Genomic DNA, 25,731 nt, shown 5'->3' with positions numbered 1-25,731 from the left:
TCCTGGAGAGGACTTGGTGTCTCAACATAACCTCTCAGCAAGGCTCAGGCTCTTTAGAGGAACAGCTAATTTCATGTCTAGAAGTTCAAGGTGAATCTGGCCTCTCTTAGTGGCCAGAAAGCAAGGAAGTGTTCAAAGACCAACAGGGCATGTCAAAAGGACTCAAGTGCCAGCTTGAAGGGATCTGGCCAGCCCAATTTGGGATAAGTTGAGTCTCAAAAAGATACTGACCACCAAAGAGTCTACTGTCTGGCTCCATTAATATGAAGCTCTAGAAAGTCACACACAGTTACAGAAATTCAGAAATCAGGCTAGCAGAAGGTTGCACGGGGGGACAAAAGCACCCTTCAGGGTGATGGAAATGTTCTGCACCTGGGTGGCGGTGTGGGTGACACAGATATAGTCATGTGTCCAAAAACCCAATCAACTGCATATTTAAAAATCTGCACTTGCCGGGCGCGGTGGCTCAAGCCTGTAATCCCACCACTTTGGGAGGCCGAGACGGGCGGATCACGAGGTCAGGAGATCAAGACCATCCTGGCTAACACAGTGAAACCCCGTCTCTACTAAAAAAGACAAAAAACTAGCCGGGTGTGGTGGCGGCGCCTGTAGTCCCAGCTACTCGGGAGGCTGAGGCAGGAGAATGGCGTAAACCCGGGAAGCGGAGCTTGCAGTGAGCTGAGATCCGGCCACTGCACTCCAGCCTGGGTGACAGAGCGAGACTCCGTCTCAAAAAAAAAAAAAAAAAATCTGGGCCGGGCGCGGTGGCTCAAGCCTGTAATCCCAGCACTTTGGGAGGCCGAGACAGGCGGATCACGAGGTCAGGAGATCGAGACCATCCTGGCTAACACGGTGAAACCCCGTCTCTACTAAAAACTACAAAAAACTAGCCGGGCGAGGTGGCGGCGCCTGTAGTCCCAGCTACTCGGGAGGCTGAGGCAGGAGAATGGCGTAAACCCGGGAGGCGGAGCTTGCAGTGAGCTGAGATCCGGCCACTGCACTCCAGCCCGGGCTAGAGCGAGACTCCGTCTCAAAAAAAAAAAAAAAAAAAAAAATCTGCACTTAACTATATGTAAATTACAGTAAGTCCTCACTTAACAACATCAATGGATACTTGGAAACTGCGATGTTAAGTGAAGTGACGTATAGCAGGTCCTCAAATAACATCATTTTGTTCAACGCAGTTTCTTCCTTTAAAAAAAAAAATTCTGGGGCCAGGCGCTGTGGCTCACGCTTGTAATCCTAGGACAGGCTGGCAGATCACCTGAGGTCGGGAGTTCGAGACCAGCCTAATTAACACAGAGAAACCCCGTCTCTACTAAAAAATACAAAATTAGCAGAGTGTGGTGGTGCATGCCTGTAATCCCAGATACTCAGGAGGCTGAGGCAAGAGAATTTCTTGAACCTGGGAGGCGGAGGTTGCGGTGAGCTGAGATCGCGCCATTGCATTCCAGCCTGGGCAACAAGAGAGAAACTCCATCTCAAAACAAACAAAACAAATACATAAAAATAAATAAATTTTTAAAAAAACTCTGTAGAGAAGGGGTTTTGCCATGTTGCCCAGGCTGGTCTCGAATGCCTGAGCTCAAGCAATCCACCAGCCTCGGCCTCCCAAATTGCTGGGATTACAGGCATGCACCGCTGTGCCTGGCCAACAGTTTCATTACAATGTTTCCAGGAAGAAAAAACATCTGTTTCATGATACATCATTTTACTTAAAGTCATTTCACTTAAAATTGCAGTTTCTAAGGACCTATCAACGACATACGGTGACGGCCTGCCGTGCACCTTCACATGCCTAACGCGTGTGTGTGGGGCGGGATTTGGCTACGACTGATCTTAAAACATTAAACACTGAGGCAGGAGGATCGCTTGGGCCCAAGAGTACAAGGCTGCAGGGAGGCAAGATCATACCACTGCACTCCAGCCTGGGTGATGGAGTGAGACCGTCTCAAAAACTAAAACAACAAAAGTCAAACAAAAATCCACAAATCCATAGTAACATTTTAAAAAGGGAGGGTAAGTAAAAGGAATAAACCCATTTGCCATGCCCTACCTTGAAAATTAAAAATAATTTAAAGGGAAAAAGCATTTCTCTTGCTTAAAAAAAAAAAACCTCAGCATATCATACCTCTCGTATCTTGCTTTTTAAGGAATAAACTAGAGTTCACTTCCACCTGATCTACACAAAGCTCTTCGTTATAAAGGAAACAGCTAATATACACGAGGGACAGAATCAGAAGATATTATCCTGGAGCCCCATGGACCCCATGAGACATGGATGCTGACACCATCCAGTCAAACGTCGAGGACAGGATATTTACACAGTGCCAGAGCCTCCCTCCAGAGATGAGCCGACATAAAGAAAGGCAACCCAAAAGTAAGGGCACTTCTACACAGCCAGAGCTCCACAGCACCACAGCACCACGCATCTACAGGAAGGTGTGGAAAGCCCACACTCCCACTTGTTCTCTGTGGTCTCGATGCCTCTGCGTCCGCTTTCCTTTTTTTATCCACCCACCTTGGTCTCCCAAAGTGCTGAGATTACGGGTGTGAACCACCACACCTGGCTCTGAGTCTGTCGACTTTCTCAATGCACATTCTACTGAATCACCTGGCTGGAATCGAGTTTCACCTTCTCCAGAAACCCTCCTTGTGTAGGTACAAATATGCACACCTCACCTCCCCAGCTACATGTCACTTCTTACGTGATTCATAGCATCCAGTCAAGAAATGCGCTGAGCTGACAGATTAACAACGGGGGGTTTGGGCTGAGACGCCATCTAAGAGCCTTGGCGCACTCATGGCCACATGAAAACCCTCAGACTTTCTGCAGGTGGGAGGAGCCCAGCACAAAGACCCACCTACTGTAGGGTTCCATTGATATCAAATGCCCAAACAGGCAAACACAGAGATAGGAAGTGGATCAGTGGCTACTGACGGCTGGGGGAGGATGGTGACAGGTAAGGGATGCAAGGTTTCTTTTTGGAGTGACGAAAATATCCGAATGAGGGGCGAGGGGAGGGGGAGTATCAGGACAAACCGCTAATGCATGTGGGGCCTGATGCCCAGGTGACGGGGTGATGGGTGCAGCAAACAACCATGGCACACGCTTACTTATGTAACAAACCTGCACGTTCTGCACATGGATCCCAGAAATCAAAGTAAAATTAGAAAAAAAAAAAAAAGAAAATGTCAACATTGACTGGCAATAGTCATGCCACTAAAAGCCAATGACTTGTGCACTTTGAATGGGTGAGTTGGATGGCGTGTAACTTTACATCCCAATAAAGCTGTTAACAACCAAACATCTGATGGAGACAGAGTTCACAACCTCTAACAAATGCCACTTGGTTTGTCCCTGCGACATGGACCTCACAGGCAGACAAGCTCACCATGACAAGGACACCAGCAGCTCCATCCCCAGCACTCGCTCTGCCCTAGGCTCTGCGCTCATTGTTCACACACATTGTTTTGAGGAATTCCTACAACATCCCCATAAGGTACTGAGGAGATGGAGGCTCAAGGCCACACTAGATCACGGGAAAGCCACCTCAGAGGCTGCCCAGGCAGATGACTGCAGAGGCCAGCACCAGCTGCCTCCCTACCTTGCGATACGAAGCGCCCTCCTCCGCTTTAGCAACTCGCTGGTTCACGTAGAACACACGGGGGATGCTCAGCCTGATGCAGTGCAAGTCACTGCCAACGAGCGCCCACAGCCTGAACAGGCCGGCCTGGCTGGTCTCGCTGATCTGAAAGGCCACACGGACATACAGCACGTCACAGGACACACTGGAACCCACACACAGGGCCACCTCCCAGGTAGCTTCCAGCTCCCAGCACAGGGCCTTAGGCCTGCCTACGAGGGGCAGGAAACTCCAGGCCCACTCTAACCCACCCATCCCAGACCTCAGGGCCCAGCCGGACACCCCATTCCTGGGCCATCAGCAGAGCCCACTGCCCTCCCCTTGGATCACGGTCTACACCTGCACAATCTGCCACGGAAGGTCCAGGATGCTGCGGGCAGTTCTTCGCAAGAAGCTCCCCAGCCCGGCGGCAGGACCATCCCGGATGGCCCCAGGCCTCAGCACACCCCCTGCTGACTCCAGACGCTGCCTCTTCCTGCGGGCAAGGCGCTGCCGGGCCTGCAGCTGCCACTTCTTCTTGTGGAACCGGAGCCAGACAAGCCACTCCTCCTGGGATGGATGGTGAGCACAGCCCATGTGCAAGTGGTGAGATGGGAATGCCCGCCACGACTTTCTCACCAGCAGCCTCCCTAGGGGTCAGGACGCATCTCGGGCTCCCTGGGCTTTGCAGCAGACCCCTTAGAGATAGTGTCACAACCGTGTGCCTTACCTGGGTGGTTCCTAGGGCGGGAGGCTGTCCCAAGATCTCCTGCCAAGGCACAGTCGGCGTGAGGTCCTGGGACTCCTCCTGGCTCTCCCAAAGAACTCGCTTCCTCTTCACAGCGACAGGGGCTGCTGGGTGAGGCGGCTTCACCAGGCCGAAGTCCTCCATGTCGGGAGCACTTGGCCTCGGACTGTCTTCTGAGGCCTCGGCCATTGTGACCTGCAAAAACCCAGTGACGCCTTAAATCTCAGGATCTCCGGCTGGGCAGGGTGGCTCACGCCTGGAATCCCAGCACTTTGGGAGGCCAAGTCAGAAGAATTGCTTGGGGCCAGGAGTTTGGGACCAGTCTGGGTAACAGCAAGACCCTGTCTCTACAAAATATATTACAAATTAGCCAGGCGTGGTAGTGTGCCTATAGTCCCAGCTACTTGGTAGGCTGAGGCCGGAGGATCAATTGAACCCAGGAGTTGGAGGCTGTGGCGAGCCATGATCACACCACTGAACTCCAGCCTGGGCAAGAGTGAAACCTTGCCTCATAAAAACAAGCAAACAAGAATCTCAGGATCTCATCCCCACAAACTCCACTTCTAGAAATCTAACATAAGCGTATCACCTGAAATGGGATGTTTGTTTACACAAGTTTACTGAACTTTTAACAGTGAAGGCCAAGGGTGGTGGCTCACGTCTGTCATCCCAACACTTAGAGAGGCTGAGGTGGGCGGATCACTTGAGCCAGGAGTTTGAGACTAGCCTGGCCAACACGGTGAAACCCCGTCTCTACAAAAAACAGAAAAATTAGCTGGGTGTGGTTGTATGCACCTGTGGTCCCAGCTACTTGGGAAGCAGAGGTGGAAGGATCACTTGAGCCCAGGAGGTGGGGGTTGCAGTAAGCCAAGGTTGCGCCACTGCATTCCAGCCTGGGCGACAGGGTGAGACCCTCTTTAACAAAACAAAACAAAACGAAACAAAACAAAAACAAAAACAAAGTGAGGCCAGGCGCGGTGGCTCACGCCTGTAATCCCAGCACTTTGGGAGGTTGAGGTGGGCGGATCACGAGGTCAGGAGATCGAGACCATCCTGGCCAACATGGTGAAACCCCATCTCTATTAAAAATACAAAAAATTAGCCGGGCGTGGTGGCGGGCACCTGTAGTCCCAGCTGCTGGGGAGGCTGAGGCAGGAGAATGGCGGGAACTCGGGAGGCGGAGCTTGCAGTGAGTCGAGATCGCATCACTGCACTCTAGCCTGGGCAACAGAGCAAGACTCCGTCTCAAAAAAAAAAAAAAAAAAAAAAGTGAAAAGATCAAACTGAAAAATAAAATGTCACTCAAGACTACCAATAAGTAAATCTTTGCATGTTGCCATGTTTGCTCCAGTATGCTCTTTTTATAAGAAAGAAAATGTTGCAAATAATGGGTATAGCCCTCTTCTGTCTGCCCCACACACCTTTAAATTTTTAGCACATGTCCATAGACACACGCCACAGCTGTTAAGTCTCAACTTAAATAGTAACATGTGGGACACATCTGACTGCGACTTGTTTCCTTGTTTTTTTGTTGAGACGGAGTCTCGCTCTGTCGCCCGGGCTGGAGGGCAGTGGCGCCACCTCAGCTCACTCCTAGCTCCGCCTCCCGAGTTCACGCCATTCTCCTGCCTCAGCCTCCCGAGTAGCTGGGACTACAGGCGCCGCCACCTCGCCCAGCTGCTTTCTGTTGTATTATTAGTAAAGATGGGGTTTCGTCATGCTGGCCAGGCTGGTCTTGAACTCCTGACCTCAGGTGATCCACCCGCCTCGGCCTCCCAAAGTGCTGGGGTTACAGGCTGAGCCCCACGCCGGGTCCTGCAGCTTGTTTCTTTACTCAGCCGTGTGTTTCGAGACTGACACCGGGTGAAACACGTACATGATTCGTTCATTGTAACTGATACGAAATGTTCTATCACACACACACCAGCCTGCCTACCCATGACTCTGCAAATGAAGAATGACAAGTGCCTACTTTTTCAAAACTACAAACTGTGACTCAGTGACCATCTCTGTGTGTGTTGCCTGGTCCCGGAGAACAACCTCCCCCACCTCTAGCACCAGGGATTTTCTACTTCCTACAATCTTGACACTTGATGCCACCACACTTACCTGCCTGCAGTGTGACCTGCTATCTCAACACATCATGCTGCATTCACCTCATCAATAGTAAGGCTAAACATCTTTGTGGCCCTGTGCAGGCAACTCCAAAATGGCCCAATGACTCCCACTTCCTGGCGTTCACACCCTGTGTGACTCCTTCCCTGAGTGGGGGTGGGACCCGGTGACTGCCCCGATGAACAGATTCCAACAAAGTCATGGAACGCCACTCCTGAGAGCACCTATAAAACACTGTGGCTTCTGCCTGGCTGGCACTCTCTCAAAAGCCAGCGCCATGCTGTGAGCTGTCCTGTGAAGAGCCGCATGGAGCAGGGGACTAAGGATAATGTCCAGACAAAGGCCAAGGAGGAATCAAGTCCTGCCGTCCCCATGGGAGGGAGCTCGGAAGTGGGTCCTTCTCCAGTGGAGCCCTCGGATACATAGGTGCATTTAAGTTGCTAAGTTTTGGGGTCATTTGTTAGGCAGCAATAGATGGCTAACACACGTTTATGAGCGATTTCTAACTTTGGTATATTCTAAACATCTTCAAAATGTGACTCAGGCCTTTGTTTCATGGTGACTTCTGTGCTACATAAGTTTGTGTGTGTTGACTTCCTATCAGGAAAGTTTTCAAACATATACAAAAGCACAGTAACGAGCTCCCATGCGCTTATCACCAGTGTCGACAATTATCGACATTCTGCCTTTCTTGTCACAGACTACAGAAGATTTAACTTTTAATTAATTGATCATTCTTTCCCTTTGTGATGTTTTTCACATGTGCCTTAAAAAAGCCCTTCCCACCCCAGCATCATAAAGATAGTCTCCTGAGCTGTTTACCAAAGATTTTAGTTTTCTTTTTTCTTTTTTTAAGACACAGGGGTCTCGCTCTGTCACCCAGGCTGGAGTGCAGTGGTGTCATCTTGGCTCACCGCAGCCTCAACCTCCCAGGCTCAAGTGATCCTCCCACCTCAGCCTTCCAAGTAGCTGGGACTACAGGCATGCACAACCATTCCTAATTTTGTTGTGTAGATTTTTTTTTTGTAGAGATGAGGCCTCCCTGTGTTGCCCAGGCTGGTCTGGATCTTCTGGGCTCAACTGATCCTTCTTCCTCGGACTCCCAAAGCACTGCAATTACAGGCATGAGCCATTGCACTCAGCCTTAGTTTTACACTCAGTGTGACACAGCAACTTACTTCTTCAAATATGAAAAACCATTTTTACCAGCATCACTCACTGCGGTCCGCTCTCTCCTTAACGATCTGTAACGGTTCCTCTGTGACCTACCAACTTCCAACTTCCAGGGGAGTCTGTTTCTAGACTCCCAATCGGCTCTACTGCTCTCCTCTCATCGTTAAGACACCATGACAGAGTGTCTCGTTACATAGTAAGATTAACATGCCCTCCTTCTTCTTCAAAATTCTTTGGTTAGTCTTATCCTTACTCTTTATATGAATTTTAAGATTCATCTGTCAAGTTCTATCCAAAAAGCTTTTTGCAGATTTTTTTATTGGAATTACACTGAATTTTATGAATTAATATGGGGCAAACTGCCATATTTTAATACCGAGTCCTTGCATCTGTAAAGATGGCACCTCATTTTGTTACTTAGGTAAATTTTTATATGTTCAATAAAGTCGTGTATAGGCCAGGCATGGTGGCTCACACCTGTAACCCCAGTGCTTTGGGAGGCCCAGGCAGGAGGATCACCTGAGCCCAAGAGTTTGATATCAGTCTGGGCAACAGTGAGATCCACCCGCCTCGGCCTCCCAAAGTGCTGGGATTACAGGCGTGAGCCACCACGCCTGGTGAAAAGCTATAGATTTTTATCTTACCTTGGTATCTAATTGTTGCTGAAATACATATTAGTTAACACAAAATCTAGGTTTCCTTACATTTTCTGTTAAGTTACATCGTCTGTAAATAAGCTGATGTCTCCCTTTTCAATCCTTAAAATTCAATTCTTTTTCTGGTTTAATTATGCTGGCTAGGATCTCCAAACTGTTTTGAACAGAAGCAGTAGTTAAAAGGCATCCCTTTGTCACTCCTTACTTCAATGCTTCCAGTGTTTTGTGGTTAAGTGTGAGGTCTGCTGTTAGGTTTTGAGAACACTTTATCAGGTTAAGAAATATCTCATCTACTCTGATTTTGATTGTTCAAAGCTTTATCATGAACAGATGTTAAAGTTTTACCACATGTTGTTTCTGCATCTACTGGAGATGATCCTATGAGTTTTCTCCTTTAATGATGAATTAGTGGATTTCTCTCAAGAAAAACTCACTTGGCAGATTCTAAAATTAAACAGTGCTTGCTATTCTCGGCATAAGTCCTAGTTGGTCACGTCGTTATTGTTCATGTATGTTAATATTTTTTCATCTATTGTTCATGGCCCGTAACTTTCCTTTCCTGTTTTCAATCATGTTACCAAAGTAACAAGGATTGCCAAGGTTACCACATGAGCTAAGGGTTTTTTTTTTCCTTTTTCTCTTAAAAATCATCTGGGTTTGGTGTTTCTTTTACACTTTTTTTTTGTCTTTTTTTTTTTTCCTTTTTGTGGAGAATGGGGTCTCACTATATTGCGCAGGTAGGTCTCGAACTCCTGGGCTCAAGCTATCCTCCCGCCTCTGCCTCCCTGAGAGCTGGGATTACAGGCATGAGCCACCACGCCTGGCCTGTTTCTTTTTAAGTGTCAATTTCTGTAACGGTTAAAGTTCTGTTCAGGTTTTCATTACTTTTTAGGTCAGTGCATAACTTGAGGATACTGTCCATTCCATCTATGTTTTCCAACAGTTTAGCAGAAAATGGGAATCATTCCATTTTTTAAGGCTTTACTATAATGATGTCTATTTTCATTAAAATAAAAATAAAAAACTCCATCCTGAAAAAGATGTAACCAGCCAGTACAACACGACAAAACCTGGTCTCTCCAAAATATACAAAAATTAGCTGGGTGTGGTGGTGTGCGCTCCTAGTCCCAGCTATGCAGGAGGCTGAGGCCGGTGGATCAACTGAGCCCGGGAGGTCAAGGCTGCAGTGAGCCATGATTGTGCCACTGTACTACATACAGCCTGGGTGACACAATGAGACCCTGTCTCAAAAGAAAAGAAAAAGACGTGACTATTTCCTAAGTCTTTTCAAAGAACAACATTTTAATTGTATTGCTTGTTTCACTCATTCTGGCTCAATTTTGTAACCTCTTTCTTTTCTTTCTTTTTTTTTTGAGACGGAGTCTCACTCTGTCACCCAGGCTGGAGAGCGGTGGCACAATCTCGGCTCATTGCAAGTTCCACCTCCTGGGTTCACGCCATTCTTCTGCCTCAGCCTCCCCAGTAGCTGGGACTATAGGCACCCGCCACCACGCCTGGCTAATTTTTTGTAATTTTAGTAGAGATGGGGTTTCACCGTGTTAACCAGGATAGTCTCGATCTCCTGACCTTGCGATCCGTCCACCTCAGCTTCCCAGAGTGCTGGGATTACAGGCGTGAGCCACCGTGCCCAGCCTCTTTTCTTTCTTGAGTTGGGGTCTCCCCGTGTTGCCCAGGCTGGAGTGAAGTGCCTGTTCATAGGTGCCATTATAGCCCACTACAGCCTCAAAGTCCTGGGCTCAAGCAATCCTCCTGCCTCTCAGCCTTCCGAATAGCTAGGACTCCAGGTGTGTACCACCATGCCTGGTTACCTTTATAACTCTTTATAACTTCTCTCTGTCTACGTTCTCTGATGGATCTGTTGTACTCTAACTTCTTCAGTTGGAAACTTAATTTTCTTTCTTTCTTTTTTTTTTTGAGACGGAGTCTGGCCCTGTGGCCCAGGCTGGGGTGCAGTGGCCAGATCTCAGCTCACTGCAAGCTCTGCCTCCCGGGTTTACGCCATTCTCCTGCCTCAGCCTCCCGAGTAGCTGGAACTACAGGCGCCCGCCACCTCGCCCGGCTAGTTTTTTGTATTTTTTTAGTAGAGACGGGGTTTCACCGTGTTAGCCAGGATGGTCTCGATCTCCTGACCTCGTGATCCGCCCTTCTCGGCCTCCCAAAGTGCTGGGATTACAGGATTGAGCCACCGCGCCTGGCCGGAAACTTAATTTTCTATTTGTTTTTCTTTACTAATATATGCATTTAGATATATAAATGCGTATACAAGTCCTGTTTAACTGCATACTACAAATTTTGATAGTGTTTGTATTTACATTTAGTTCCAAGTATTGTCCAAGTTCTATGACTTTTTCAATCCACAAGTTATTTGTGTGGATTTTTTTCTTCAATTTCCAAACATGGTCTGTATTTAAGTTATCTAGAACTGGTTGCAGCTTACTCTGTGGTATATATATGGTCATTAATTTATGTATTCTTGAAAAGGATAGGTATTCTCTAATTTTAGTGCAAGACTACATTTGTTCACGAAATGTATTACAGCTAGTGACTAAATCTAGTTAGTTGATTGTGTCATTCCAAACATATTTTTGCTGATTTTTGGTCTGCACCAACTATCAGTTGAGGGAGGGATGTCAACATCTCCCAAACTGATTGGAGGTAAATTCTTCTTATAATTAGGTAAATGTTTACATTATTTAATGTGAAGCTACATTGTTACAATTAGTATATATTTCCAGAGAATTGTGACTTTCAGTATTATTTAACAACCGCCCTTATGTTTCCTAATACTTTTGGCTTAGAGAGTATTTTGTCTGGTATTAATACAGCTGTATCAGCTTTCTTTTGTTTAACATTTACCTGGTATACATATTTTTTAGTCCTTTTGCTTTTTCTATGTCCTATCTTCAATTTAACTCTTGGCTGGGTGCAGTGACTTATGCCTGTAATTCCAGCACTTTGGGAGGCCGAGGCAGGTGCATTCACCTGAGGTCAGGAGTTTGGGACCAGCCTGGCCAACATGTTGAAACTCCATCTCTACTAAAAATTTTTAAAAATTAAAAAACTTAAAATTAGCTAGGCATAATGGTGTGCTCCTATAATCCCAGCTACACTGGAGGCCGAGGCAGGAGAACTGTTTAAACCCGGGAGGTGGAAGCTGCAGTGAGCCAAGATTGCGCCACTGCACTCCTGCCTGGGAGACAGAGCAAGACTCCGTCTCGGGGAGGGGGTTAAAGAATATATATATATAACTCTTACAAATGAGACAGTTAAATTTTAAAATCCAATCCATCTCAGAACCTTTTTCTTTCTTTTGAGACAGTCTCGCTCTGTTGCCCAGGCTGGAGTGCAGTGGCGCGATCTCAGCTCACTGCAAGCTCTGCCTCCCGGATTCAAGCCATTCTCCTGCCTCACCCTCCTGAGTAGCTGGGGCTACAGGCGTCGCCACCACGCCCGGCTAATTTTTTGTATTTTTAGTAGAGACGGGGTTTCACCGTGTTAGCCAGGATGGTCTTGATCTCCTGACCTTGTGATCCACCCACCTTGGCCTCCCAAACTGCTGGGATTACAGTGTGAGCCCCAGCGCCCTGCCAAAGAACCTTTTTCTTATCATGTGAGTTTGTATACTGCTCTAATTTATAGTTTACTTTTAATTTTCAGCACTTAAGAATTTTCCTTTTGCTCTTCTGACTTTCACTGTACCTTTTATTACACTGTGTCCTGTGTTTCCAAGTGTTTCCACAGGAAAGATATTCATTTCACGTTCAGAAAACCGGGGCATCAAGAGACAGTGATCTGCCCAAGGCAGTGAGTCTAATTAGTACACCCTAATATTTTCATATAAGGAGACAGTTCTTTGCCCTCACCTGAGGCTCACAATGGTGTCCTATTAACAAAAGAGTGACATGCAGAGTTAGAGAGTAAAGTGCCAAGGGGCACGTTTTCAGAAAAAGTCCACTTTCAACACTTGAACAGAAGCTTCACTATAGCACACACAGCAGTGCAAGGAGCCTGGTGTTCTGCATGTCCCGAGGATCCCGCCCAGCCCGGCCTCGGCAGCCCTACCATCACCTGTCTCCTGCCCTGCAGGGTGAAGAGCTCACTGATCTTCTTCTGCTTATAGACATCATTCTTCTCCAGCAGTTTTTTGTGCAGCCAGTCGGGGTGTTTGACGCGTGGCACTGGGTTCTTTACCTGTGCGAGGCCAACACCCATCAGGGAGAGACCCTTGTCTAACTGCACGGTTTTCGGCCCCACAGCCCATGCCGCTGACCCCGCCCTTACCTGCTGCAGGGCCGCGGGGATGGTGATGATCTTCTGGATGGCGCTTCCCAGCCGCTCAATGTAGTAGTCCCAATCCAGAATCTGTGTGTGCAGGAAACAGGCAGAGAATAGTAGGTGGCAGCAGCCATGTGTGAGGCTCACTTCGTGCTGAGCACAGGGCTAAACACTGTGTCTTATTTAATCCTCTCAGAAACTCTATGATGAAAGGTGCCCATTGCACAGCAGAGGATACTAAGGCAGGGAGCTTCACTGACTCCTCCAGATCACAGAGCTAGTAGGTGGCTAAGCCAACACCCCTGGTCTTAGTCCATCCAATAGAATAGCTAAAGGACCCTAGGCACTTCATGTTTTCCGTTTGCCCTAAAGGGTTATTAGTTGCTCACCTATTACTTATTAGAAAGCAGGAAGTCAGGAGTGAAGACGCCAGACAAAAAACATAATCCAACTCAGACATATTCTGCTCTGTCTAGCTTTCCTTTAAACTTTGAAGAGTAGAAAATGCAACTGGCACTCACTGCTCGAATATCAAAGTCTTGAAGGGAAGAGCTCTTGAGCCATTTCCGGAGAAAGTGCTTCCTCACCATAGGTTCTGCTTGGAAAATGGCAAGTGGGATGGCCCTGGGTGAGGAAGACAGGCACATAGCTCAGTAACAGTGAAAATCACCCAAAATCTGATCATAATTCTTATCAAACAGACATGGAAATAAGGACTTGTAACAGCTGTTCACAAATATCAGTGTATACATCTGCGTGCCTATGTATGCACAAACATGCCTACAGGTTCCTCGGTGAGTAACACGTGCATGTGTATGTGTAAACACATGCACGTGTGTATGTAACCATGTCTACATGTTCCTCATGGTGTAACCATGTGCATGCATATACCCATAAATGCATGTGTGTGCGTCAACATGTCTACGTTTTTCACTGAGTAACCACGTGCATGCGTATAGGCAAAGATGTGCATGTGTGCGTAAACATGTCTGTTTCTCACTGAGTAACCACGTGCATGCGTACAGGCAAACAGGTGCACGTTCATAACTGTGTCTACATGTTCCTCGCTGAGAAACACACAGAAGACTCAGGCTGCTTTCTAGAAAGAATGAGCCTGTTTTCACGTCACTAGCAAAGCAACTGGCAACCGTCAGTGCTTCTCTTTCACTGGAGGAAACATCTGTGGTGAATACTGCAAACATAAGGAGACTTAAAGAAGACACGCACACTATGCATCCACTCGGCTCCATCAAGCTCCAACACTTGGCCCCTTCGACTTCCTGTGTGAGATGATCAGAGTGAAGCCCTGTGTGACCCCAACCTATCCCCTCCTCACACAGAAGTAAAGACAACCTTTATTCTGGTGTTTATCATCAACCCCATGCGGGCATTTGTACTGGTCCTATTTGTATATAACCACCAAAAAAAAAAAAAAAGAGCAGTTTCCATGTTTTTAAGTTTTACATACATAGAGGCATAAGGGTCTTCCTTCAACCTGATTTTTGCTTTTTTCTCCAACATGGTTTCAAACTGTCAGTGCTGTAACCTGTAGCTGCAATTCAACCCTTTGAACTCTGGTATAGTGTATCTCATTCCCTACTAAATAACAATTACCCATTTCTGGTTGATGGACACTTATGCCATCCCCAAACTTGGTATTAAACACAGCCCAAATCTGTAAGGAACCCCGCACCTCTCCGTGACGGGGGGAGCCCTCACCTCTCCGTGACAGGGGAGCCCTCGGGCTTGCGGGAGATGATGTAGCGGCAACTCAGCCCTGCATCCTTGACCATCTGGTCTCCCAGGAACTCAGCCAGGCGCTTTGCTGTGCTGATGGATGTAGACTTCTGCTCCCCGTAATCTTCCAGCTTCCGAGACATGGAACGGTTCTCAGAGATGAGCTCGAACAGCTCAGAGTCAGGCATGTTGGCTGCCTAGAGAAAGACAACGCGTAAAACACTGCAGAAATCAAGGGGCAGAGTCTGGACTCACCCTGGACTGTGCTCCTCTAGGCCATGCCCTTCTCTAGCCTGAGACGCAGAAGGCTGCAATTTCAAAGAGCTCTCTCATATGCCTGTGTGGCAATACTTTAAAACACACACACATGAAACTTTAGTTTTTATTTTTTTGAGACACGGTCTCGTTCTGTCACCCGGGCTGGAGTGCTGTGGTGCAATCTCAGCTCACTAAAACCTCCCCTCCAGGGTTCGAGCGATTCTCGTGCCTCAGCCTCCCAAGTAGCTAAGATTACAGGCACACGCCACCACATCCAGCTAATTTTTGTATTTTTAGTAGAGAAAGGGTTTTGCCATGTTGGCCACACTGGTCTCCAGCTCCTGACCTCAAGTGATCTGCCCGCCTAGGTCTCCCCAAGTGCTGGGATTACAGGCGTGAGCCACCACGCCTGGCTTGGCTTGTTTTATTAAACTGTGCACAGAATATCAAGAATTTACTGAAGAGCACCAAGGCTGCAGAAAAGGATGTTGCTCCGCCTAAGACAGGAAGTTTTTCTCCTTGAAAGGAAGGGAAAGAAGGGGCAGGAAGAGCCAGAAGAGAGGAAAGAGAAACTCCAGCCTGCTGGAGAGTGGCCTGAGCAGTGCAGGCCTGAGCAGTTCCAGTGTGGCGTCCACATCCAGCTGGAGCTGCTGCTTTGCACACATGTTCCTGACCACAGGCCCCCCCACATCCTGTAAGGGGTGCTGGGCTCATGAATATTCTGTGTGAAACCCCCAGTGCTCCCTTGCACATGTGTGTCGCTCTATACAAGACAATATGACAAGAAACAGAAGCCCACACAGCAAAGCAAGTCAGGAAAACCCTGTAGTGTTCTAGTATTCCTTCTACCCAAGACGCCTGTGCCTGGGAAACATGCACCGAGATGTTCAAGGCAACACCATGTATAACAACGGAAATGTGAAACCTAACTGGTAGTAAATAATCGTGGACTAGTTATGTAAATTAAGGTATGTAAACTGATAAAATGTTATGTAGCCTAAAAAACATAAAAAATACAAAGTAACATAGAAATAAGCAAATATCTCAGGCTGGAGTGCAGTGCTGCAATCACAGCTCACTGGAGCCTCTACTTCCTGGTCTCAAGTGATCCTCCCAAGTAGCTGGGACCACAAGCACGGATCACCATGCCGGGCTTATCACGCTATTGGGAAAAACGTTTCCTTCACAGAGTTGTGTCCCTGGATGCAGAAGCTGAGGGGAACTCCAAGGGATAATTGTGCTCAGGAGGTCTTGGGATTTCATCAGGACTGGCCCCGAGTTCTTCAGTCACCTTGGTCTCCAGGAGCCCAAGAAGCACGGGGTCCCCTTCTTGCAGGGTCCTTTGTCCTTCAGAGCAGGTGAGGATGGAGGGTACAGCCCTTACCTTGCTGTACAGCACGTCCAGCCAGTAGTCAGCCACCTTGGCTACAGAGCCATACACCTCTTCCAGCGTGCTGCCCTTGAGGAAGGCCTCAAACACCGAGGACTGGAAGATCTTAATCAGCTGCAGTTCCCCGCGGCGTTTGACCTCAAAGCCCTTGAGCTCAGCCAGAGAACCGTCTTCATTGAACACAGCATACCTGAAAAAAAAAAAAAGGCAAGCACAGCAGTAGCAAGGAGCACTGGGGAGCCACCAGCTGTGTGCCTCATCCTCTCTGCCTGCCTCTTCCCTTTCCAACCCTCCACTTGTCATCCACCAGGCAGCAAACATCTCTCTCCCTCAGGCCACTGCTTCTCTAAAAGGAAAATGACTGAAGGGCCTGTAGCCACAGAGCCAGAATACAGCAGCGGGCAGACAGAGCTGGTGCAAATGGAATCAGTAAGACCGCAAGAACCCAGGTCTGTTTCTATCCTGGCTCCTGATCCAACCTCCTTTCTGGGTTAAATTTAATCTATCTCAATCCATGTACTTTCTAAAGCACAAAAGCCATGAGAGTCCCACCTCTTCTTCAGTTTCTTGCCTTCCTCCTTGGAGGCTGGAAGAATCATGGCAAGGTAGGGCCCATCAACCTCAAAAAAGATGCTGTTCTCTGAGCGGGTGACATAGGTGAGTGAGGACGGCTCGGCCAGCTCCTGGTACTGGTCATTGGTGAAGCCTTCCTGAGAAACGAGAGTGAAGAGGGAGCAGCTTCACTTCTGACGGCCCAGACCTGGAAACCACCTGGTGCCCCTCCAGGAGCGGATGGATTGGCAAACTGAGGCTTTTCCACATAACCGACACGACTTGGCAGCATGAAAGAAGGAAGTTCTGACGCACACAACCAAGTGGTGAAACTCAGGTGTATCTGTTAGGTCCAAGAAGCCAGACCGAAAAGGCTACAGGCCATATGCTTCCATTTACATGACATTTTCGACAAAGCAAAATTATAGTACAAAAAACACACGGGGGGTTGCCAGGGTTTCGGGGTAGGGTGAGGATTTGCTGACAAAGCGGTTGCAGCTGTTCTGTGTTGCTTTGTGGTGCTGGACACACACACTATGCAGCTGTCCAAACCCACAGCGCTGTATGCTACAGAGTGAACGTCACTGTGTGCAAATTACAAACCATCCAGTCATGGTGCTGGGATCCCAAGAGGGGTGCAGACCGCACCAAATGAGCGCAGCAGCACTGTGGACGTACAGCACAACATGCTGACGGCGTGGGGAGGAGCCCAGCAGCACTGTGGACGTACAGCACAACATGCTGACGGCATGGGGAGGAAGCAGTTGCCCTGTGAACTCTGCTGACTGGACAGGGTAAGGCTGGAAACAAAAGTAACTACCTACAAACGCTGTACAGTGGCAGTGAAATTACTTCTCATGGGGCACAAGTCTGTTAGCAATTCTAAAACTACTTTACATGTACTCTAGCATTGAGCAAACACATATATTGAGAAATTAGAAATAGGTTTATCACTGCAGGAGAAAGAAGCCAGTAAGAAAGGGACAGATTCATGTGTTTAAACGCATCCAGACAGACAGACACAGAAATAAACAGCTCTGTGTGCGTGCGTTACTAGAGACATACTTCCTGGCCGCCTCCACTGTGAGAGACCGGAAGCTATGACACTCCCAGGAACAGTGAGCACAGCCAGCGCCCCATCTCGGGTTTTTACATCATTCTTCTTGGAGAACTGGCTGACTCCAGGTTGGAGCAGGGAAAATACAAGATGAGGTTGGTGGACTTTACAGTACCAAGAAGTAAGAAAGTGCTCCAGAAACAAAGACAAGAAGAGGGCACGTCCCAAGAACATGCCACAAACCAGCAGGCCCCAGTGGCCCAAGGGGAACATGTGGAGCAGGAAGCCACTCTGGTCCTAAGAACAATAACCTCAGGATGTCCACTTGGATCCGCAAATCCACACTGATGTCAATGAGCAGGCAAGTAAGTGAGAACAAATGGGAAAGAAGGATAACAACGTTTCCCTACAGGATCCCAATTAATACAGTAGAAGGAATGGGGGAAACAGACAATTGCCAGGGAAAAACCACCACAGGAAACCCCAGCTATAACTGCTTCAGGTGCGGCCCACCAGCAACGCTAACACAGTGGACAGAAGCTTACGGAGCAGCTGGGGACGCACGGTCTCAAAGCACCTGCTCCACGATATTTATTTGCTGCTGTGATGGCTCTAATATATGTCCAGAAACTCTGATAGCCCTCCTCCAGGGACGCTTATTCCTCCCCACTGGGTGTGTATTTACGACTGAAGAGCCGCATAGAAGGGTGCACAGGAGCGCCACAGTAAGGCCTGCAGAAGCCCCTCAGGCAGGAGACTAAGCCATCCCCACAATACACCCACATCACCACACCACCACAAACCAACACGATGCACCTGAGAACGCGGGGAGGGTGTCACCCCTGTGGAGTTGCTCCAAAACCCCAAATCACCTCAGTCTAGTCACGAGAAACAACAGACAACCCCTGTCAAGGGACAGCCAACCATTGCCTGGCCGGCACCACCAAAGGTTGGGGTCGTGACACAAGGAACAGGACAGGACAACTCATCTCCACGTGGGTCCTTGCCGGGGTCCTGGGAGAGAGGAGGGGCTGTGGTGGGAAAACGGGGAATCCAGGTGAGGTCTGCGGTGCAGTTACAGGGGCACAGACATAGGTTTCTTAGTTTTGACAAGCGCACCATGGTTTATGCGAGGTCAGCGTTAGGGGAAGCAGGTTGACGGGGATACAGAAATTCTCTGTACTATTTTTGTCATTTCCTGTAAGTTTAAAATTATTTCAAAATAAAAAGTTAAAAGCAAAAAAGTCTGGGTGCTATGCTGAAAGAGAAAGGAGTGGAATCACTTGATACCTTCTGACCATGGTCTTCAGGCTATAGAAAAGCAATGTGAACAGTGCTGGGAGGGTGCTGGGTGCCAGGAAGGCACGCACACTGTGAGGTGCTGTAGAGCCAGTGACGTCAGGGCACTGACACCAGGCCGGCCAGCGCTTCAGGACCGGAGGCCCCAGACTAACCTTGACCATGATGTTCAACATGGCACCTGGGTAGGAGATGGTCACCTTGGGCTTCTTCGCATTGGTCGTCTTGAAGACAAAATTTTCTGGGAAGCTATTAGGCAGGACGCACCATATTCCATCTGTGTCCAGCTCTAAGGGCCTCCTTCAGAGAAAGAGAGGAGCAAGGTCATGAGTTCCCCTTTCCTTCCCGCCCAGTGTGTGGCCTCCAGCCTTCCCTCCTTCCTTCCTGCCCACGCTTGCTCCCAGGACCTGCTCCCAGCCCCACGGCTCCCCTTCTGCGCTCACCCAATTTGCTCGATCAGCTCCCGCGCCTGGGTGATGATGTTGGCCCCTGTGAAGCAGACGATGCCAGCCATCTCCATGGAGTACCAGCGAGCCCTGAGAGGACACCACACACTGGTGGGTGGGGCTGGCACGGCTCCTCCAGGGGCTATCAGAGGCAGTAAGGAGTAGGGAGGAGGACAAGGAGAGACGTGACAGGGACAAGGGAGGCAGCCAAACGTGCATGTACCAGGACAGAACTAAGGTAGAATCTGGCTGTGTCCGAGGACACTTCTCTGTCCTCACCTTGGTGCCCAGCATGGCTCAGGAAGGATCTGGAAGGGTGCAATATGTGCCACTGCATCCGTTCAGGACTCCAGCCTCAGCAGGACTCTTAATACCACCCAGGACCATTCACACCTTCTCCACTCTCTTCACACCTCCTCCCAAGCCCCATTCTCACCTCCAGCTTCTCAGAGAAAGCCCAGGCCTACCTACCAGGCCTGACCCTCCTCCAGCCTGGGTCCCAGCCCTGATGTCAGCTGCCCCACCCTCCCCGCTCCCGGCACCAGCCCCATGCCCCTTGTCAGCTGCTTCTCTGCCCCACCCTGACACACAGACGTGATGTGAAGCAACTGCCCTAGACTGCCAGTCCCTGAGTGAGGATCCACGCTGTGAGACATAAACACGCTGGAAAATGGCAAGTCGTGTCTCCAGCCCATGATGCAGAGACACACACACCCCACAGCACGCATCACTCATGGATGTGGGACCCTCAAAGTCAGTGTGGCCCCCATTCTCCCCAACCTCCCAGCCCCACCCCAGGGCAAAGCCTGCTCCCTCCAATATTCCTTGAATCAGATGAACAGCCCTCCATGCGTGGCAACCTACACCCGAAGCCGCCCTAAACGTGGACTTATCCATCCCTCCCATAAGCCTCTCCTGGGCCTGGGCCTGGGCCTGGGCCCCACCTACCCCTTGCGCATGACGTAGCCATAGAAGGAGTTCAGGATGCACTTGTGGGCCAGCTGCAGCGAGTCGTACAGCACCTCCATGTTCTTGCAGCGCTTCACCTCGGCCGCGTCGCCCACCTCCAAGGCCGCCGAGAGCTTCTTTTTCCACACCTGAGAAGCACATGAACATGCAGCACCTCACAGATTCTTCCGTCTCACATTCTACAACGTCAGTGGCCCAGGTTTTTAGTATTTTGAACATTTTCAAATCTATAGAAAACCTAAAATGCCAGTACAAAGAAGACTGTACATTCTTCTCCTAGACTGGCCAATTGTCAATATTTTGTCACACTTCCTTTATTCTGTCTCTCTCTGTGGTGACAGAATCATTTGAACATTGTAGATTCTATGGCCTGAGATCTCTAAACTCTTCAGCACACTTTCTAGGGAACAAAAGCTACTCGGGAGGTCCCTGGTAAAACCAATCAACACAGAAACGCAGCTAAGACCGCAGATGTCTCATCCAATTCCCCATCCAACATGAGAAAAGGTTTTTAAAGGCTTGGTATTTAAAGAACAAAAACAAATTCATTAAGATAATTACTGAGTGCCTAGTATGTGCCAGGAACTCCACTGCACTCTGAAGCATGAGGCAGCCACTACACTTTTGGTGCTTATTTGACGAGGGAGACAGATGAACAAGTAATTTAGCAATTGCTTAATTAAAATAAAGTGAGACAGTACGGCAGTTCCTTAAAAGGTAAGTGTAGAGTTACCATATGACCCAACAACTATACTGCTGGGTGCATATCCAAAAAAACCGAAAGCAGAGACCTGAAGACATACTTGTACCCCGTGTTCAAACCAGGATTACTCGCAATAGCTAAAAGGTGGAAGCAAGCCAAGTGAACATCCATGTAGGAAGGCATAAACAAAATGTGACAAATCCACACAACGAAATGTTGTTCAGCCATTTACAAAAATGCAGTATGGATACATGCTATATGTTGATAAATCTTGAAAACATCGTGCTAAGGCTGGGTGTGGTGGCTCATGCCTGTAATCCCAGCCCTGTGGGAGGCTGGAGTGGATAGATGACCTGAGTTCAGGACCTTGAGACCAGGTTGGGCAACATGGTGAAACCCCGTCTCTACCAAAAATACAAAAATCAGGCATGGTCCCAAGTACTGGAGAGGCTGAGGTGGGAGGATCACTTGAGCCTGGGAGGTGGAGGCTGCAGTGAGCCAAGGTCACACCACTGTACCCCAACCTGGGTGACAGAGTGAGATCCCGTCTCCAAAAAAGAAAGCATCATGCTAAGTGAAAAAGTCAGTCACAAATATACAAATACTGCACGGTTCACTTACATGACATCCCTAGAGTCGTGGAATTCAGAAACAGAAAGTGGAATGGGGTTCGCTAGAGGCCAGGGGAGGAGGTGGGGAGCTATGGTTTAATGGAGACCAGAGTTTCCATTTGAGAAGGCGAAGAGTTCTGGAGGTAGATAGTGGTGATAGTTGCACAACAGTATGAATATGTTTCATGCCCCTGAACTGAGCACTTAAAAACACTAAATATCATATTATGTCTGCCTTATCATTATAAAAAAGAACGTATGACAATGAGTTCAGCAGGGCAGTGCAGGATGCCAGGGGGCTGCACAGCAGGGGCCGTGCTGAGTCTACGGTGAACGTCTCTCAGAAAAAAAATTGCTCAATCTGATTAGATATAAAATAATGACCCATTGATATCAAAACAGAGGTGTTGCTATGCATTTTCCACGTTCCTACTGGATGAAATACGTCAGTTAAACACGAAGGTCTGGATGGTGAATACCACAGACGAGAAGACCTTAGAGTTTCTCGGAACTCCTCACCTCCCATGACAGCGGGAAAGAGACAAGCAATAGGTGAAGGCAGTTGGGTTCGTAAAACTTGATGTACTCAAACGGCCAGCCAGCTGTAGCTTGCTGACCCCTGCTCTAAATAATCACTTCAGAAATCATCCTTTAGGGTCCCTCTGAGGCCTTGGACCAGGATGGATGATGGTCTACGTCCTTCGTGGCCATCAACTCTTCCAAGTCAAAAACAACTGCATGTTATCATCCGAGCGCAGGTGTCTGCTTGGAGGATCCCAGGCAAGGAGCCAAGAGTGCCCATTTCATGAGCCAACCGAAACTGCCCTTACAGAGGCCAAAGCTTGCAGCACCTCAGAACTCACCTTGTGGAGCCCTTTGAACTCATAACGCCTGTCCCGGAAGGCACGCACGGTATCCACGTAGAAGGAGTTTTCCCGCTGGCAGATGGTGGTGAGGCGCTCTTCCACCTTGGTGATGTGGATCTTCTTGTAGGCTTTCCGGCAGTAATCTAAGCATGATGGAGAGGGGCGGAGCAGGTGGGTGAGATCTCCCAGAGCAGAGGGAGCCAGGGCACAGGGGTGCTGAAGAACATGGCTTCTACGTCACCACAAAGGAGCAACAGCTCAGATATACTGCTAGTTTCTCATATGGAAAAAGGAGGCCGGGCACGGTGGCTCACACCTGTAATCTCAGCACTTTAAGAGGCCGAGGCAGGCGGATCACTTGATCCCAGGAGTTTGAGACCAGCCTGGGTAACATGGCGAGACCCCAGCTCTACAAAAAATACAAAAAATTAGCCAGGCATGGTGGCGCACACCTGTAGTCCCAGCTACTTAGGAGACTGAGATGGGAGGATTGCCAGCACCTAGGAGGTCGAGGCTGCCGTGAGCCAAGATCACATCACTGCACTCCAGCCTGGGTGACAGAGTGAGATCTTGTTTTTTTTTTAAAAAAAAAAAAAAAGGAAGGAAGAAATAGGACAGCCCAGGGGTAGGAACAGGCCAGATACCCCAAGACCACAGAACAGCAGTGTCTAACACCTACAGAAGTGGAAGCAAATAAAGGATCCTGCAGCGAGAGCACAGCTTACAGTGACCCAGAGCACTTCCGGTGACAACACCTCTGCGACCCCAGCTGGGACGGACCAACACAGCCCAGCAAGAACAGCAAGTGGGAGCAGGAGCCACATCTTTACAGCCGCGACCATGCCAAGGCACTCACCCGCCAGCCTCCTCTTCTCGTATTTCGCCTGCTCCTCGCGGGACAGTTCGTGAAAGGCCCGAGCTGGTCCCTCTGGGAACAAGGCGGGGAACTTCTCCGACTCCAGCTGGTGCTGGATCCGATGGTATTCGCTGCGACTGGCTGGCACTGGGAAGGAGGCAATGGGAGCAAGTTCAAAAGGAGGCACAGATGCACCAGCTTCCCACCGAGTGTGTATGGTGAAAGGTGGCCGACACTCACCCACCCGTTTCCCACTGAGTGCCCATCCAGGCGGCCAACTTACTGAACTCGCCCCTCCACTGCCAGGCCATCTTCCGCTGGCAGTTCGCTCCAGGCTTATTGAAGTCACAGGCAGCACAGGTGGCTTCGTCCACCATGGCAGAGGGCTGCGAGGGGTGAGAAAGCACTTAGGGCTGGGCAGAAAGAGCTCCGACTCTGAGGCAGGAAGTAAAGTCTCACCTGCAGGCGGTTGGTCAGGATAATGTTGGGGTACATGGCCCCCACGTCCAGGTGGTAGATGAGAGGACACTCGATGCGGCTGGGCAAGTCCTTCAGGGAGGCGAGTTTGCTCTTAATCTCATCACATACCTGCAGAGAAAGCAAAACTCAGTGGAGGCTGGTGACCAAGCCTGCCTTGTGTGCTGTAGTTCACCAACCCCTTTTAGGCATTCAGGAGAGGAAAAAGCTGAAAAATATCTAAATAGAGCAAAAACTAGTCAGCAGAAAAAAGTTAACAAGGGTTGCCATCATTTCTATGAAATACATTAAATTTGGTGGAGTCTTATTAGAAAATTACTTGAATACCAAACTCTCCTTAGTATTAAAAAAAAAAACAAAAAACCTTTAGGCGAGGTGCAATGGTTCACGCTTGTAATCCCAGCACTTTGAGAGACTGAGGCCAGAGGATCACTTGAGCCCAGGAGTTCAAGACCAGCCTAAGCAACACAGTGGGACCCCCGTCTCTACAAAAAATAAAAAAGTAGCTGTGTGTGGCGGTGGCACCTGTAGTCCCAGCTACTCAGAAGGCTAGGGTGGAAGAATCACTTAAGCCCCTGAGATCAAGGCTGTAGTGAGCCCAGATTGCACCACTGCACTCCAGCCTGGGCAACAGAGCCAGGTCCTGCCTCAAACAAAAAGAAAAAGAAAAATCCTTAAAACCCCCCAAAGTAGTAAAACTAGAAAACACACCTAAAATTTTAAGAAAAAAGTGATTACAAGGAATAATATATATCCCATAGAACAGGAAATACCACACCACCACCTATTGTTTCTACTTGAATTATAGGTAAAAGAATCAGCTGGGGAAGAGCCTCCACTGCACTTTCCCCTGCCCAGTAATAGCGTGTTCTGAAAAGCTGTCCAGTCCAAGAAGGGGAGGATGCGCTGGGACAAGTGAATGGCCAAGTTTCCACGTGGAACCACCACCTGGACACGCCCCACGTGGCTGTGAGCCCCTGCTGACATCCCCCAGCCACCCTCCACCCCACTGGTGACTCCTCAGGGACACAAAGGCGACCCCGGGCTTTTCTTTCTTTTTTTTTTTTGAGACGGAGTCTCGCTCTGTCACCCAGGCTGGAGTGCAGTAGCGCGATCTCAGCTCACTGTAAGCTCCGCCTCCCGGGTTCCTGCCATTCTCCTGCCTCAGCCTCCTGAGTAGCTGGGACTACAGGTGCCCGCCACCACGCCTGGCTAATTTTTTTGTATGTTTTTAGTAGAGACGGGGTTTCACCGTGTTAGCCAGGATAGTCTCCATCTCCTGACCTTGTGATCTACCTGCCTCAGCCTCCGAAAGTGCTGGGATTTCAGGCGTGAGCCACCGCGCCTGGCCACGGCCGACATTCTTTAACTCCTATTTGTTATTCAGACAAGGCTCTCTTCCTGATCGGTTCATGAGAGTTCCCTGCAGTATAATAATAGCTGTGGCTGACAAAAGCCAAACAGTGCTTCACAGTTTGCAAAGAGTGTACACATATTCTTGTTTAAATTTTGGCTTGTGAATCTATTACAAGATGTTTCTTGGGGGCAGGCACAGTGGCTCACACCTGTAATCCCAGCACTTTGGGAGGCTGAGGTGGGCAGACCAGTTACAGTTAGGAGTTTGAAACCAGCCTGGCCAACATGGTGAAACCTCATCTCTACTAAAAATACAAAAATTGGCCAGGCATGGTGGCGGGCACCTGTAATCCCAGCTACTCAGGAGGCTGAGGCAGGAGAATCGCTTGAACCCGGGAAGCAAAGGTTGCCGTGAGCTGAGATCGTGCCATTGCACTCCAGTGTGGACGACAAAGCAAGACTCCAGGAAAAAGAAAAAAAAAAAGCTTCTTGGCATCAGTGTGAAAACTGTTAAAAACTCTAAACCAGCAGCCTCACTGA

General features: G+C 48.9%; 1 protein-coding gene across 4 annotated transcripts in view; it reads right to left on the bottom strand.

Annotated features, from left to right (window-relative positions):
* POLE (DNA polymerase epsilon, catalytic subunit) overlaps positions 1-25,731 on the bottom strand; it is a 65,919-nt gene that overhangs the window by 21,703 nt on the left and 18,485 nt on the right. For all 4 annotated transcript variants that reach the window (XR_004439475.1, XR_004439477.1, XR_004439476.1 and 1 more), the window contains exons 17-32: positions 23,818-23,946; positions 23,642-23,744; positions 23,359-23,505; positions 22,500-22,645; positions 20,302-20,450; positions 19,351-19,443; positions 19,063-19,207; positions 16,552-16,709; positions 15,994-16,189; positions 14,334-14,548; positions 13,136-13,238; positions 12,621-12,701; positions 12,408-12,530; positions 4,357-4,569; positions 3,987-4,196; positions 3,609-3,752 (exon numbers count right to left, since the gene is read on the bottom strand). Coding sequence is in view for 1 of the 4 variants with exons in the window: in XM_033220003.1 (XP_033075894.1) it covers positions 3,609-3,752; positions 3,987-4,196; positions 4,357-4,569; positions 12,408-12,530; positions 12,621-12,701; positions 13,136-13,238; positions 14,334-14,548; positions 15,994-16,189; positions 16,552-16,709; positions 19,063-19,207; positions 19,351-19,443; positions 20,302-20,450; positions 22,500-22,645; positions 23,359-23,505; positions 23,642-23,744; positions 23,818-23,946 (2,355 nt within the window). In the remaining 3 variants the exon portion in view is untranslated. The remainder of the gene's footprint in view (positions 1-3,608; positions 3,753-3,986; positions 4,197-4,356; positions 4,570-12,407; positions 12,531-12,620; positions 12,702-13,135; positions 13,239-14,333; positions 14,549-15,993; positions 16,190-16,551; positions 16,710-19,062; positions 19,208-19,350; positions 19,444-20,301; positions 20,451-22,499; positions 22,646-23,358; positions 23,506-23,641; positions 23,745-23,817; positions 23,947-25,731) is intronic.

The sequence above is a fragment of the Trachypithecus francoisi genome, unplaced genomic scaffold, assembly GCF_009764315.1.
Source record: "Trachypithecus francoisi isolate TF-2019V2 unplaced genomic scaffold, Tfra_2.0 Lachesis_group11, whole genome shotgun sequence".
Classification (NCBI taxonomy): domain Eukaryota; kingdom Metazoa; phylum Chordata; class Mammalia; order Primates; family Cercopithecidae; genus Trachypithecus; species Trachypithecus francoisi.
Note: the sequence above shows the minus strand (reverse complement) of the source record. Positions and strands in the feature narration are given on the sequence as shown.